This window comes from Condylostylus longicornis, unplaced genomic scaffold (assembly GCF_029603195.1).
Source record: "Condylostylus longicornis isolate FDR11 unplaced genomic scaffold, ASM2960319v2 ptg000077l, whole genome shotgun sequence".
In the NCBI taxonomy this organism is placed as follows: Eukaryota; Metazoa; Arthropoda; class Insecta; order Diptera; family Dolichopodidae; genus Condylostylus; species Condylostylus longicornis.
This window is the reverse complement of record NW_026578045.1, coordinates 808527-826537: the sequence shown is the minus strand read 5'-3', so window position 1 is coordinate 826537 and position 18011 is coordinate 808527. Positions and strand designations below refer to the sequence as shown.

Below are 18011 nucleotides of genomic sequence, written 5' to 3'. Positions count from 1 at the left end.
ACATTATTAGCTGATTATGTCAATACGGTTATAAAGGGCTGTAGTTTTAAAAGACTTTTCTAAAATTTTCTAGATCACCTACATGTTGAAGCGAAACACGAATGTTTAAGAGATTGAACTATTATATTAGACCCAAAGCATGTTGGACTAAAAAAAATAGTATAATTATTTCACTTCCTATCAAAACCCTCTGCAGTTAATGGCCATCAAAAATTAACTGATTCCAGAAGTAAGGTAGGGTATTATTTACAATATAAACAAAATAAAAGGATTTACTCTTATTTTGATACAAAATTTCAGATAGTTCAATCAAATTTTTTTTTTGCCTTTTTCATGTTTCTTGTTAAACAAATACACATGTCAAAAAACTACCCACATATTCTCACTATATTCAAAAATATTTATGTATATATATATATATGTTTATGTATATTAATAATCTTATATACTATAATCTTACATACTATTCTGAATTCATATATAAATTTATAATATATACTTACTTTATACGATTATAAACTAACAATTCAGCAATATCACGTCCTAAACGAGAATAAGTTGTTTCAACAAATACCAAAACTTTTGGATCAATACGTAATCTAGCTTCAGATCGATGATCTGGTGTTTGTGCTGATACAATTTGTTTATTATTACCACCATTTAACATTCTACAATGTATTAAAGGTGCCGGTCTAGTATCACGATGAATCAATCTAGAAAAAAAAGAAAGAAAATCAAAAATGAGAGAAGGAGACAGAACAAAAAAGAAAGACAAAAAATTTTTATTGAAATTTTCATTTAAACTTTTCTTATTCTCTCTTCTTTCTTTTGTTATTGTTGTGATTTTTCTCTTCAAAAAGAAAAATAAATAAATAAATGAAGTAAATAATATTAAAGAAAATAAAAAGAGAGAGAGCAAGAAAAGAAAATTTTCTGATACAGAGTGAATTAAAGTTAAAGAAGAAACGGAAACTTTACTTTGATATTTTGATTGTATTAAGAAGGAAAAAGTTTTTTAATCTTTTTTCAAGTAAAAAAGAATAATTTTTTTTTTTTTTTTGAAAAATTTTTGCAATATCTTCTATATGAATTATTTTTAAAAAGAAAAATAAATCAAAAATGGCAATCATTAACAAGTTAAAAAGTTATATAAAGATTACATAAGTTTTTGAATCAAAACTCTCCTATACAGTATAACATTTGATTGTGTAAATTCGAAAAAATAGTTTGTAAATTTTGTTAAAAGATAAAAGGGTAAACTGTTGCTTTTATAATCATTTTTTTAGTCGAAAGCCATATAAGAAATATGGAAAACACAACACATATATTTGCAATATATTCCAAAAGGGTTATGAATGACATTCGGCTGACATTTGAAGGTTAAGAGAAGGATGGATGATCTTTTGAAATATTCAAAAAAATTTCATAGTTCTTTTAAGATTTCAAGACAAGAAAGTGGTAAGTAATTAGAATTAACTCAATAATATTATGACAAAAAAGAAATATTTGCCCTAAATTCTTCTTTTTTCCGACTGAAATGCATACCATAAACTCTGTATGTTTGCTTGTATGGCTATCAGTTTGACTGTATACGCTTGTGTGTACCTCATTTTTAGCTGAATTAACCAAAAATTTATATCTGAATTTACTATTAGAATGAAACGGTTTTGATCAATTTTTGAAAGATTTCAGGTCTTTGACTCTTACTCACGGGTCGATTTAAAAGTATTAACTAATTCTAAACATCATATTCGGGCAACACTTCAAGAATGCGGCCCGGTATTGTGGTGTTCACATCAAATTTTTGTTAAATTCAAATGGAATTTAACAAAAATTTCATGTGAAAAATCATTTGTTCACAAAAAGTCATTCGCACAGAAAGAGTTTGGTTCGTAATGGGTTAATCTTATTTTTTAATAATATTCGTATAATAGAATTGCTTATTCATTACGTGCATAAATATGACGTAATTTAAGTTGAAATCGGAACACAATGCTATAATTACATAAAGAGAATGTCATTGTAAAAGTCGATACCTAGGTGCATAAATACTTGCAGCATAAAAATATTAAGTTTAGTTTTAATGAACCTTTGCTTTTAATTTTTCTTTCTAAGTTCTTGTTTTTTTATGCTCATCAATTTCTTTTCCTCTTCTAGTTTTCTTTTTTCTCTTAATTTTATAGTAAAAGTTTTATTTTCTCCCAATTTTTTTTTTATTTTTCATAAACAAACACAAACGGAAGAGGAATGAACGGCGATATTCCGTCTTTATTCTTAATAAAGATGGGAAAAATTTTTTTTTTTTGATTTTTATCTCTTTCTTAAAAACTTAAAAATTGCTTTCGGCTTTCGTTTTAAACCGAAATATATAAGTGAATATGACGTGTTAGTGAGTGTGTTTCTTAGGAAGTAAAGGAAAAAACAACAAAAATGTGAATCACAAAAAAAAATTAATTTATTTACTATAATTACCTTAACGATGGAAAGACGGACTCAAATAATAAAATGGCGGCGGGTATATACGGTAGCATGGTATAAGAAGTGATGAGAAAAGAGAAAAATAACAGTAATGAAAAAGTAGCAAGTAAATGAGAATGAGAACAATCCAATTACAGTTTTGAGTTTTTATTTTTCTCTCTTTTCTTTATTGTGTAAATATAAATAAAAATTAATGATCTATTAATTAGATTTTCAGTTAAAAAGTATAGCAGAGTAAAAAAAAAAAATAACCAAAACAGAAAAAAAAAATGTTTTACAATTAAAAAAATAAAAACTCTAAAGGAAACTTTAAAAAACAAATAAACAAAAATGAAAGGAAGAGAAGAAATGAGAGAAAAAAAGAAACTTTTTAATTATACGGCCACAAGGAGGAGACTTTGGTCTGTAAATTCTGGTAACTAAGGTTACAATACAAAAAAAAAATAATAAATAATTTATTTTTTATTTTTATAGAAACCTCAAAGGAAAAGGCATTTAAAAAAAAAAAATTTTTTTTCCTGAAATTATTTAAGAAACCTAGAGATTATTTTGGTTATAAAAAATTCATGACGGTCATGAATGAACGGTCATTTGAATGTCAGTTTTCATCTTTTATATATACAGAGGGAATAGGACAACACAAATATAATTATTTTGAGAAATTATTCCAGAATTTTTTTGCGGAGGAACGCACACAAGTCTCAATAATGAATATTAATCAAATATTTATGGCTAGAAAATAATAAACACGAGTGATTTTCAAGTTCAAATTAAATATTTAGGATTTTCGGTGAAAATTTTTAAAAAATTATTAATGACATTGAAATTTTTAGAATATTTCATTGAAAAAATGACATTGAATATTTTAGAAAATTTCTTAATTTCTTAATAATAATTCTCATGACCCTCTACATTGTCAAAAAATTGAAAATTTTTTAAAATTTTGCAAAACGCTCTTCCTTGGGAAAAAATTGAAAATTTTTTAAAATTTTGCAAAACGCCCTTCCTTGACAAAAAATTGAAAATTTTTTAAAATTTTGCACGACCTTGTCAAAAATTTGAAAATTTTTTAAAATTTTGCCCCACCCCCTACCTTGTCAAAAAATTGAAAATTTTTTGAAATTTTGCACGACCCCCTTTTAGAAAATGAAAGTTTAGAACAAAAGGCCAATAACAGGAGAGTTGTAAGTACTAATTGGAATGTTGGTTAGTATAGATGGATGAGCCGTTCACTTTCAAGGGGAAATTCTCTTTTTCCAGCTTATTATTGGATCATTAATTTGACTTATCTGCAAAGCATTCTTCGTTAACACTTTTTTCCAAACAACTCACCAGATATAACAGTTTTGAAATCAGCTTGATAGACTAATTTTAAAATTGACGAATTTTTTTATACTAACGTATCGTATATTACAATTTTCATGTGATGTTAAAACTGAAATATTTCAATTTATCACTTATAGCCTTAACTATATTGTCTTAACTAACAAAATTTTTTGCGGTGTGATTGTAATGATATTGAAATTTCTATCACATTTCTCAATTATGCCATCAAGAATACTACAATATTTTAAACCTGTCTCAGTCTCTATTCAGTCTCTGTTCCTATATATACATAAGGGAAATAAGACTCGTAACGTCCGATCTTAGACAGTAAGTTGCAAGCTTCTATTTGCTTATTTTTAAACACTAAAATTTTAATTTTTCTTTCTCTCCATACTGCATCAATTTTAAATTATAAGCTTATTGCACCCAAATACAAAACTTATTCAGAATTTTTAAATAAAATTTCAATATTTCACTTTCTACATTAAAGCGACATTACAATATTTGCCTCAGTTAATAGGTCAGTGCATAAATATTTTCTTTTATTATTCAGAAAATATTGTCAAAATAGACAATAAAAGAAAAACATGAAAATTTCTAAAAGAAAACAAAAAAAAAATTTCGACATTTTTCATTCCCAATTTACACGATTATTCCCCCATTAGGGTAATCATTACTGCCTACATATTGGAAACGAAGACAAAAAAAAAGGATATTTTTGTTTTCTTTTATTTTTCGCCGCTATATACTCAAAAAAAAATATACACAAACTTGGTAATTATTCATGACCCAAATATTTTATACAAAAAAAAATTTTCTCATGTTTGTTTTTTTTTTCGTTTTTTTAGGTTCCTCTTGAATTAAAATTCATTTCATTGAAAAAAAAATTTATTATGTATGGAATGTTGCAAAACAAGAAATAGAAAATATAAGTGAAAAAATAAACCAACAAAATACACAGTTATTGAAAATTATGAACAGAAAATGAACCGAGGATATGAAAATTATTGCTGTTTATGTTAAAAAAAAACACAAAACAAAATGGGGGAAAAATATAGCATGGAATAAGTAATTGTTTATACATTTTAATAGAATTGGCGCATTATAAATGCTGCTTATTATGGAAAATAGAATATTATTTTATTTATTTATTTATTCAAATGACAATTATGGGATACTACTGTACAAAAGAACAATAAAATTGGTTCTATACTATTAAAGCAAAGGATTTAATTTAGAGAAATTGAGCGAAATTATTCAGAGGTTGGTGAGGATAAATGTGCGAGAGGTTGGTGAAGATGAATGTGAAAGAAATTAAAATTTAATTACAAAGTGGATTTGGGACCTGATTAGCATACCACTAGGCGCTCTACTTAATATAAGATGTATAAAACTTTTATTAGAGTTTCCTCGAATTGTGAAATTAATTGTCGAATTAGGCTAAGTCATGATTTTCATTCAGATTCAAGTCCAGTTTCTAAAGATATCGGCCTTGGTCAGGAAAATCGATCTATAACCTTTTTACAAGGATATGCTGGTCATGCTTGGTCGTCTAGGTTTGAGGTTATTGGTGGGTGTCCTTACTGGGCACTGCCTCTTGATGGTCCCTCTGAAAAGAATGGGCAGGACGGAGGACTTGGTCTGTTGTTTGTGCCTGGAGGAAGACGAAACGATGGAACATTCTTTATGTGATTGCGAGGCAATTGCTCGCCTTTGACTGGGGTGCCTCAGGGGGGGGGGGGGGCTTTATGACCCTGTGGAAGATCTCACGGCTTCTATATTGCGGTTTGTCATGGGCCTCTGGATATAGGACTAATGTAGATGGGGATGAGAATCACAAAATATCCTATGTATTGTTTTATAATATGTCAGTTGAACATGGACAATGTTAGATAGCTATGAGCATTTCCTTTTTAACATTCATATTTTTTCAAAAAAATTTTTAAGAGAAATCTCCAATCCTTTTTCCTTTTTCAATCATAGTCTGGCTGCGTCATAGATTTTATTAACTAGGTAGGTGACTAGCCTGCCATCAAAAACCCCTGACGAGGGTTTAAACTCGAAACTCTTCGATTAAAGAACCCGTACCATAACCACTGCGTCAATGGTCAGGTCAATCAGAAATGATAATTATTTTTAATTATAAATAAATTCAATTTAACTTTCGCCATTAAAGACGACATGAAAAAATTTCCATACGCCATTTTGCATTTATATTTTAATATTTGAGATTATAAACGTTAAATTAAAACTGGGTACAATTATAAATAAAACAATTATAACACAACAAAACATAATATATACAATGGATTCTCATACATGATTTCTTGTTAATTTACTGTTATTAGCAAAAAAATAAAAAAACAAAAATTCATTCATTAAAGAATATGTGCCTTAAGGCTTAATTTCTATAAATAGAAAACTAAATATTATGACTATACTCGATATTATGTAGGTTTTTTTTATTATTGTATTGCAATACAAAAAAAAAATATAACAATAATGTATAATATTAAATTCTATCATAATAAATTAACCTATATTTTCTGTATAAATGATTTGTATTTTAAATAAAAAGAACCACTAGAAAGTAGAGTAGTTTTTTGGTACACGTGATAGCTTTTATATTCAATAATTATTTGAGATTTGTTCTTATGGATATAGGTTTACATATTGATGTGAGTGAAAGTGAACTGGGAAAATATTAAAGCTCGAATAATTCCAGTAATAAAAATTCATTTAAAATATTTTATTTAATTTCTGTTTGCAATTAATGTTCGTAAATTTAAAATTTTCTTCTCTCCTCTTTAAATTAGAAGAGATAGATCATTTTCATTGGACGGAGGGAGCATACCTGGACTTAATCCCTAGAAAAGTATTGGGAATGATACAAGTTCTTCACAAAAATGAGTTGATTCTGATAGGTGGCCTGTAGTTAGTTATTATAAAATTACTGCCGGATTTTACAAGTTAGTGATAGAAAAATGAATAGCAATCAGAGAGGATCTACTCATTTTGGGTTCCAGTGACAAATTTTTAACCACCTTTAATAAAATTTAAACTTTAGAAAATATTATGAGTGAGTTTATTAAAAAAATATTGTGAGTTTATTAAAAAAGTTGTTGAAAATTTTCAAAACAAAATAAAATTTTTTTAAGACAAAAGAAAATATTTGAAATAATTAGTAAATAGTTTATTTACGAAAGTAAATAGTTTCCCCATATCCCGCTTACGTTACCCCGGTTCTAAGCAAATACCCGGAGATATCCCTCAGGAATGCGAGCAGAAATTCCCGCCCAAACCCTCTGCATCTCCCAACGATCAGAGCAGAACATTCACACAGAATATATATGATCGTCTCCTCACCGTGACAGCAGAATCTACACAAAAATATGTAACCTGAGTCGACTAGAGAGCCAATAATGCCACCCTGCTGTCTTAGAGCATATAGATGGTGCGCATACCTTAAAATGGAATATATTGTTAAAATCATTGATAAAAAATTCAATAAAATCTCGATTAAAAATTTAAATTTTTATTGAAATGTTTTTTATTAAATTGAATTTTTATTTAAATAAAACTGATTTTCAAAGATGAAAGTGGAAATGTGAAAGTATTAAATAAGACGGAACAAAATGTATGAAAAAAAAATTCAACACTATAATATTATTTATTCAAAAACACCCTATAATCATTTCTATAAAGGAGAACTCTTTAGATTTTTTTTTTGAATTTCAAACAAAGAAAAAAAAGAAAATAACAAAAAATGTGGATATCAATTTTCAATTGTTATGATAAAAGGCACCACTGTATTTAACTTCTAACACTTTCAATATTGGCATGTTTTAAGTAAAAGAAAACTCAAACTTTCCTCTATTTCTTTGGAATAAAAGGAAGAAAAGCAAAAATATTGTCTATTTTCTAAAAAGTATTGGCAATAAAATACAAAATTGTATGTACATTTACTCTTGAATTGATTTCATTTTCAAGAGAAAATTTCATTTCGCTTTTAGCTTTTTAGTTTGATATTATATTAGAGACAAAACATACATTACTGTTCAATAAATTTATACAACAAGTTTGAATATTCAAGCAACTCAATTGTTATTACACTATGAAAGAAAAAGACGGTCTGCTTAATTTTTTCATCTAAATAGTAAAAACTGTTGTAAAACTTCCGATTTATTCAAGTTTTGGAAACAGATTAAACCGGATCCAACCTGATCATACCTGATCGAACCAAATCATACCTGTTCAAAACAGATTATACTTGATCGAACCAAATCATAATTGTTCAAACCAGATCATACCTGATCCAACGAAATCATACCAAATTGTATAGCGTAATAATAAATTTTTGATTTCATACCTTTTCATACCAGATCATACCCGGTCATACACGATCATACCAGATCAAATCGCATCATACAAGATCAAATTATACTTTTTGTTAGAAATGTTTAATATCAAAGAGAATTCAAAAGCTCGATGTTCAAGTAAAAAATATCTAACTAACGAGACTGTGCTTATTTACTGCTATATGCGAATTGAATTGCAAGAAAACAAAACAAAAAGCCAGAGTCTAAATAGAATAATCAAAGCAAAAAATTGTATAAAAAATAATTTTGTTTGCCTGAATCGTTTTCCACCTATACGTATGATTGCAGTGTATGAGTGAGAAACGGAGTAAAGAGAAGAAATTTTAACAAAAGGAAATTCTTTTATTATTGTTATTGAAATCGCGGGATATTTTCAAATTCAATGGTTTTTGTTTTTCATTTTTTCATCTTTTATTTTCCAATAACTTTGATAAAAAAATTAAATCGAATTGAAAATCAAATCACGATTCAATTTTTATCGTCTAGTAAAAGGAATGAATTTTCTAAAAAACGAAAAAAAAAAACAAAACCTGAATAAATAAATGATTATTTCATATAAAAGGATTTAGAGTATTTTTGTGTGAACAACCCATTGTGTATTCAAGTCCATTGGCAAATGTGTTTGTGGAATAATGAGCAAGACAGACTTCTCTAACCCAAATCTCTACTGATTCTTTGGAAGAGATTTAAAAATTGAACTTGTAACATCGTTGCAGTAATGAATCGATTGAATTTTTTAAAGATTCGGATTTCCTTTTATGATTAAGAAACAATTATTAACACACGGGCTGTATTGACCATAAGTAAATGAAAAAAAAGCCACGAAAAAGTTACAATTGTGGCATGCCAAAGAATTTTCCTTTTAAAATCAATTCAACCTTTTTTACTGTTGCTTTTCGGAATGTAGGTTGTCTCGTATGTTCGATTCATCAAAACTATATATCAAAACCTTTCCACCTTTTTACTGTTGCTTTTCGGAATGTAGATTGTCTCGTGTGTCCGTCCGATTTGTCAAAATCATTTAGACATTTTGATCATATAAAGTTATATTCCCTTTAAGCTTTGTTTGGATTCTCTTTTGAGATTTGAAGTTTTCAGAGTGTTCCTCTCTTGAAGAGATGCCTGTTGTAAGTGGTGTCTCACATCGCGATATTCGATTAATCTTTTAACAAAAAATTTCCAATTCGGCCCAATTTTTGAGTTAACCGCTTTGGCCCAATTTTTAAATTACCCAATTTTTCACAAATATTTGCTTTACAAGCATCGCACTGTTTATACTTTGAACAAATTTTTAAAATATTTGATTTTAATACTTTATGAACTTATAAGGAAAAGAATCAATTTCCCAATAAAAAAATATAAAAGTAATAAAAACTATCGACTCGTACATGAAACGATAAAAGTTTTTTTTTTTTTTTGATCTTTGAAACTTTCATATTTTGTTTCCTATTTCATGCAATTCAAAGGAGCCATAAGAAAAGTTTGAAAATGTTTTTATTTTTTTTATATTTAATTTTCATAAAAAATTTACATGTGTTCTTGCTGGCTTATCGTTTCTTTAATTTTAAATGCAGATACTAGAAGTACAAGTTCAAAGTTTAATGTGCAAGTCAATATTATTTGTAGAAATATTTTATAAATTGATTCTAGATAAGATCTAAATTAAAAAAAACATCGTAATAGCTTTAATTTAGATTGTAAAATGTAGTTAAAATTTTAATAAAATTGATTACGGCTACAATATTCATTTTAATGGCCAATGTTTTATTACTGAGAGCGGCACAGGTATGGGTCGAAATCGGGTTGTAATAATACAAACCTATGTAGTTTCTTTACTGGACATTATCCGGAGAAATATAATTGGGCAAATCGGATTCCGTTTTTGTGTAGATTCTACTGGGGTGACGAGGAGACGACCATATTCTGTATGACTGTCCTGCTCAGGCTGTAATGAGGTATAGATGGAGGAGATGTACCAGCAATCTAGAATCTATTATCTTCTACTGAGATACATTTATTGAGCAATCTACTGAGAATAATCCAGAGACAATTTTTTTTCTAATTAAAAATGAAACTCCTTTTCTTTAAATTTACCAGTTACGATATTACATTTTTAACTCTCATAAATAGAAATTTTAGATACAGACATGAAATGTGTGATTGCTCAGTAGTGATTTATTAGTGAGGTTAACCTTGTCTGTGCATTTTCATAAACTTGCTTAGAGTATGTTATAGCATGCAACTTAGAGTACTCGCAAACTATAATATAAGTTCCCTGCTATGTTTAACGTATTTGTATTCAAAAATAATTTTATTATATTCCAAAATCCATTCAAATTTTGCACAATTCAAGTTTGATAACAATTTTTTTTTATAACGTGGTTCACTTAAAACAAAAAATTTCTAGAGGGAACTATATGAATCTCTGTCAATTGTTGCATGATCTCTTTGAGTTGTTGAGTTGCCTAATTAATATGGTTATTTCCACCCTAACCACATTTTTCAATTAAATTTTTTGCAAATTAAAAAAAAATTCAACCCCAAATATTTCATTAGATGAAAAAATAGATTTTTAAAAATAAATTAGGATGCAAAATTAAATTTTGTAATTCATATCAGAAAATTTCCTTCAGAAATGGTCCTATTTACTTAAAATATAAACAAGAATTGTAATTACAATATTAAAAATCAGTGATTGAAATTAAAATAATTTTTGTAGACCTCTCCCTTCCCAATGCTCTAAATTATTTGAAATAACAACCGTATGCAATTGGTCCTTTCAACTTTTTATCTTTTAAACTTTGAAAAGAAATTTTTTTTATTGATTCCTGCCTGCCCTGGATACATTTAAAATTTTTATTTTATTTGCAAATAAAACGAGTTCAATAAAATTTTTTTTTTCTTTTCAATATTCCCATTGAGAATAATTGGAGAGAATTTTTCCGTATATATTGGAAATTATTTTAGTTTTCGTATTTGTTTGATTGTTATTGTATGATAAGGAAAGACATGAGAAAAGGACTGCAGTGGGAAGGAATGGCCGGAAAGGGGAGGGGGCAGAGTAGGTGAAATTGCACATTTAGGTTATACTCGTATTATCATTACATAATCATTATTATTTCTTTTATTTTAAAATATTATTGAAAGAATCCTTGGCTTATACCCGCCACATTGATTTTATTAAAATTTAAGTGTATTAAATATTTTTTAATTTGATTCTCAAATGATAATTGAAAAAACTTAATTTTTGGGATTTATTTTTCAGATCAAAAAATTTTTTAATTTTTATTGCAATTTGAAATAAGTTTGTAAAATGTAAATTTGAAGATACTGAATATTGAAAAAATGAAAATTTGGAAAATTTTATATTAAAATATTAAGGATAATTAAATATTTTTAAGTAGTTAAGTCCTTGTTTCGCAACTACTCAAAATCTCAATCTGATTCGAAATTTAATACTTAATTTAAAGCATAGAATAATATAAAACATGTTTTTCTTCACTGTTTTATGAAATATTGTATATGTTTTATGAAATTTCAATAAATTCAAACATGACCTGAACGATCAATACATGGCCTCTATATGTAAACAGACACAAAATTTCCAATTACTCAGCACAACCCCTCAGCAGGTCAAATACCTTTCAATTCCTTACTTCCTTAAGACATACAAATGAACCACTATCACATACTTAATACTTCTTTGATGTAAGTCACCCCAGAAGTAGGAAGACATTAATTAATTCATTTCGAAAATTTTTCATCAAAGATTTTTTTAAATTACTTGTTTTTAATAATTTAAGCCTCATTTATATTTTTCATTAATTTTGGTCTTGTTTTAAATTTCTCTTACATATGATAAACAGCGGATATGATACAAGCAGGACAGCGGATTTTTGTGGAACATTCATAATTCTATAAAATATTGAAAATATTGTAAAATTTTTCACAATTAATATTGCTAAAATATTAACATGAATGTTTTTCATAAAAAATTCTTGTACCCTGTAAATCCTGATTAACAGTTAGCTAAAATTTCTACTGCACAAAAATTCAATAAAATTCAAACAAAGAATTTATAACTTACATACACGAATAATTACAATATTGCTTCTTCCTACACTATACCTTGGTTTATTCTAAATATTTCCGTAATAACGTGATTCTTATAACACAAAATTTAATGTTAATATTACAATTGCAGCCAAATAAATTAATTTTTATCCCTTAGAGCTTATACAAAATTCTTGTTCTTGCAACAGGAAATTTTCTATAGAGCACAATATGTGTAACAAAAATTTGATATTTTCGAGAAGATTACTAACATACTCGTATATATACCACCTAAATATAAATAACTTGTATTTTTATTTAAGAATGGAATCCTTTAAGTAAGTAATATGAAACCAACAAAAATAACAACAAGAAACAGGAAAAACATAACATAAATGGAAACTTTTTAAAAAACAAAAAATTTAAAATTTTTAGATTTTTTTTTTTATTTCATTGTTTTCCTACTTTAAATAGAGTGTAAAATAGAAAAGTAAAGAAACGATTCACAAATAAACTTAAAAATAAATGTGTGTATGTGTGTAGATTCAAAACTTTTCCTCTAAAAGATACAGAAGAAAAATAATAATAAAAATGCAAAAAACAAAAAAGTAAGAAAGAAATTACAGGAAAAATCTAAAAATGGAACCATACCGAATGTACCAACAAAAAAAAAACAAAAATGAAAAAAAAGAAATGGAAAATTTTTTTTTTTTATTGTAAAGAAAAATTTGAACAATGCAAGGAAGAGCAGCAGAAGGTAAACGTTTCTTGTTTCTTCTTCTTGGTTTTTTTTCTTGTTTTTTTGTGTTTGTGAAACTAAATCAAGGATATTGCTTCCTTTCTTTGTTTATTTATTTCACTATGAATCACAAGTTTATAACAGAAAAAGGACATTTTATATAATGTTAGTGAAAAAAAAAACAAAAACAAAATTCTTATAGAAAATTTTAAAGAATTTTTTTTAGTTTTTTTTTTTAAATTTTTTGCTTTGTTTTTATTGTTTTGTCTTAAGGTATCCTTACAAAATATTTCTAAAAGTATACTATGAAATTTTTTCATCTCTTATGGAATTTCTGAGTATATTAAAAGTGAATATTGTGTTGTGGAATGAATTCGAAGTTTAAAATACTCAAAAACGGGGGAGCTTCAAAAGTGAATTAATGGGATTTGAGGTATAGTAATTCAGAAGGATTAAAAATTATTATGTGATTTCATTAGAATTACCCGTTTAAATATGTTAATTTGTGACTAAATTAAAAAAAAAATATGTTTGAAAATTATACAAAATTTTGCATACTTTTAGGGGCAAAATTGACTGTCATTCTGTTCTTATTCTGGAATTTTGTAATGGTTGGTCATTTTAATGAAATTCACATGAATAAAATTTGTATCATAATTTTAGTCAAAATAAAAAAATATTTGGAAATATTCCACAAAAGGACGGAAATCAAAATCGAATATTGCATACTTATGGGGGAAATACTAGTATTTCATATTTAAAGTTAAAATATTTTTACTAAATTTATTTTGTTAACTTTTGTTATTTACGAAAATTTGCTTTCCAAACAAATCTCACACTGTGAATAGCAAAAAATTTTGATTTAAATTAAAATTTTGACGTAAATTATTTCACTACTCTTCAATTAATAACTTTCTGAAGTTGTGAGACTGCAAGTTTTGGTCAAACTTATTATACATAAATCATAATAAATTTTTAAATGCAGGGAAATGCAGGAATGTGATAAGTTACCTGCAGTGTCCTGATTTTAGTCCGAGTTTTAACCCTTCAAACTTTGTAAAATATCACTTATTTATCCGAACCCTTGGTAATTTAATTTTTTTCTGTCTCCTTAACTGAGTTTTTGTAAAAACAGGAAAATGTAGCTCTTATTTTTTCCTTATTCAAAAAAATATTCACTACTAAGGCTCAATACACTATTAAATATGCCAGTTTTAAGATAATTAATTTAAGATTCCTCCAAAATGGTAATTAAAGAATTACTTCATTTGTGTATTTGAGAACTGTACCGAAAACTATCATTGAAATCCCAGTAGGTTTTTGAATTTTTGAAAAAAATGTTTTGAGACAACAATACTCCGGATCAAATATATTTCTAAAAAGTTAAAATAACACTCAAACTACAAAAATTATGCATGTTATAGATGCGAACTTATGATATGCTGAACTTATCATATACAGGGTTACGATTCTGGTAGAAAATTTAAAACCATAATAAAAGGAATTTTTCTAAAAACTAAAAATAAAAAAATAAAATGCAGAACAATATTTTTATTTTGTTTTATTTTGTAGGAACTAAGAAAAAAAAACAAGAAAAAAATGTTCGGTCTCTTCCTCTATTTCTTTTAATCATTGTTTTATTTGTTAAAATCACCTAAGCGTGTACACTATCCTGGGACTTGTGTTATGTTATCCCCAAGAGTTTTACACTGATTTTTTTTTTGTTTTCTATTTTCGGGTTCTTTGTTTTTTCTTGTTGGTTTTGTTTTGGTTCTATGTGCCCATTAGAGATTTAATAAAGCTTTGCATAAGTTTTCTTTTTTTTTCTCGTAAAATAAAACATTTGTTTTGTAATTTTTTTATTTTTGGTATTGTAGATGAAATAAATCAAGAATTAAAATAAGAACGTGTTTAAAGTATTACGGTATACATGATACAAAAATAGAAAAAAAATTGAAAAAATAGAGAATAAAAAAATTAGAAAAAATTTTTTATATATGTAAGTTTTAAAGACTTTGCTTACTACGCTCATACTTAAAGGAAAAATATGACTGCATTTTCCTTTACGGATGTGCTTATTTTGTAAGTGAGAGATAAAGTATTTGCTATTAAATTATAAAATTACATAACACAATACGTGTGTTCTTGTGATTAGAAATCTACAAAATAAGGTTGAAAAAAAAATTCTTAAAAAAAAATAAGGCAATCAATTAGTATAATTTTCGAATATTTCAGTAGAATTGTAAGTAAATTGTCTGTAAAATGAAAATAACTTCAAAAATTAATTAAAAAGAAATCAGAATCAGCATTAATAGGAAGTGTAGTCAACAACAGTGGAATTGAAATCTGTGCGTCTAGAGTAGAGATCTTTAAATTTTGTGATTCTTGTGATTACTCCAGTAACCTGTAAAATGCCAGTAGTGTTTTCGTTAATTTCGAATTAATCGCGCACACCATACCGTACAATTTCAAAAGCATGTGTACCAGAGATATTTACTGAATTTGTTTCGGGTCCTGGAGTATGTAAGGGTAATTCGAACAAAAGGTATATATTTTTTTTTACGGTAAATTATAAATAAATTTTTTATGAAAAATTTTTTCATTTAATATGCAGAACAGATGAATGACAAAATCAAAGGAACGAGTCTGGAGAGAAAAATTACAACACTACTTTTCCTTAAACGGGATTTAACCTAGTGATCAATTGCTTTCAAGGCGGACACTCTACCAAATAAATAACAGAAGTAATAAAAACATACATTCAATCTAGCTAGATTCAATCATTTAATAATTTAGATTATTTTTGAAAAAAAAATTCTTACTGAAATCTGAAATTTTCTCATCAAACCACACGAATTCATTACTTAGATTATATTCTGGAACAGTAGAATATGCTAGATCTCAATTGATTAATATTTTCCCTATATAACGCCATTGAAATAACAATCATAATTCTGTAAAATTGGATTATTAAAAAATGAAGTACGATACTTTAAAATTAATTGAATTTGGTAATGCAGTAATGCGGCCTTTAAAGTTCAATCGTGAAATTTGTAACTCAATTCATTCATAATCTATCAGAAATTTACCCGAATAGCCTATGAATCGATTTAAATCCACAATACTTGGAACTGTAATGAAAGGGTTAAATTTTATTTTTTTCTAATTTTCTCTGACAAACAGCTGCAAAACTTACTGTGATGGTATTAAATTTAACTTAAAGCTTTAAACATCGTTAACTTCCTAATATTTTCTCGAAGTTTTTATTATTTCTTCCTTTTCTTCCTTATATACAAATAAATTGTTGCTAAAGACTATAAAGAAAAGTTGTACAAGTATACCAATATTATTAAGAAACTTTACTACTATTGTCCTTTTAACTTTCATTGCTGTTCGCTTCATAAACTTTATTAAAGAAACCAGGAAAAAAAAATAAAATTCAAATGTACACATGTATGTCTTTTTGTTTTTTTTTTAGTGGTCATAAAGAATCAACATTTGTTCTTTGAAATCTTTTTATACTATTCTTATTTCCTATATAGCAGCAACAAGGAATTGAAATAAGAATCAGGGATTCAAAAGAAAAAGAAGAAGACGAGCACATAAATGAAAATGACAAAAAAAAAAATGTTATTCAGAGGAAAAGAGAAGTAGAAAATTAGAAAACTGTTAAGTTTATCCACTTTGGTTTTTATTTTAATTTTTTTTTAAATATGTAGAGAATGGGGGCCATTAAAAAGAGCTCTGCTTATACTACGTTTTTTGTATTTTAAATACAGTAAACTTGTGAGTAATTTTGAAATCATAAATGTGTTCATTGACATCACATATCCTTTGAATGAAGGGAAATGTTTTGTAAATAAAAAAGTTTCTGGGAATGAATTTTTTAGTAATCAAAATTTTTGAAATATTTTCATCCCTTTCTCATTACTGTTTCATGAAAGTCGAAAAATCAGGACTAATTGAAGTATGTTATAGGCAAATAATTCGAAATTAATTTTATTTTAAGCAATTTTTCGAATTAAAATCAATTTATTCGTAATTTGAGCAGATAAAAATATTTTACAAAAAATTGCATACTTTTTGGGGTACGCATTTATTGGTTAAAATCGGTTAAAATTGTAGTAGCTCTTAAGTTTTTTTAATTCAAATAAAAAATAAATTTTTGTAAGGTTCGGAGTATGCTAATTATCAATAAATACTCAAAATTAATATAAAAATTGGGCTTTCGTTAATTTTTCCAAAATTGACAACCGAATTCAATTATATCTGATTAATCCTGGAAATTGAATATTTTTAACTTGATTTGGACTATTGTACTACCGAATTTCATAAATTTGGGCGAAATTTTTTAAGAAAATTCAGTAATTCAGATTAAAATCAAATTATAATTTCTAGCAAACAATTCACAAAATTCATTAAAAGAACAAGAACAGAAATTCGCCTTAATATCTAATTTTCTAAAGCTCTTAAATCAAGTTATCAAATATAATAGAAACTCTGCCCTCTATTAATAATAATTTCGTAAAAAAATTGAAATTATAGATTTGTGATTTAAATTATTTTTTTTTTCCCAAAAAAAAAAATTAAATTATTATTGTGAATTAAGAGTAATTTTAATGCAAAACCATAACACAATCATTTAATACACAATCATCATAAATTTAAATTATATTCGAGTATTGGAAAAATTTTTCCTTAAAAAAATAAATAGAGGGTGATTGTTCTAAAGGTAAATCATGAAATTATATATTTTGTTTTTAAATTCACAATAGACGCTGGCGCCCGAAGAAAATATTATAAATAGCAATGGATCTAGTTGGCAATTAATTTTATGTTTGGGACACTTGTTATTTTGTTGCTGAAATAATGCTATTTGAAAATTCAAGATTAATGTTCTCTCTGAATTAAGGCTGCGTGATAATTGCTGTTTCTATCAAATATCCGGTAAGGATTTCAAAAGTAGAAAACAATATTGAAGGTTTCAATAAATTCGAAAATATTCGCTCTTTTTAAAATGTGTTGAAAAATTTCTC

At 26.5% G+C, this 18011-nt stretch overlaps 1 protein-coding gene across 1 annotated transcript in view; it reads right to left on the bottom strand.

Moving 5' to 3' along the window:
- Nucleotides 1-18011, bottom strand: part of LOC129612831 (bifunctional heparan sulfate N-deacetylase/N-sulfotransferase) — a 115110-nt gene that overhangs the window by 78249 nt on the left and 18850 nt on the right. Inside the window, exon 3 of the mRNA XM_055526615.1 lies at nt 504-713. Coding sequence (XP_055382590.1) covers nt 504-713 — 210 coding nt within the window. The remainder of the gene's footprint in view (nt 1-503; nt 714-18011) is intronic.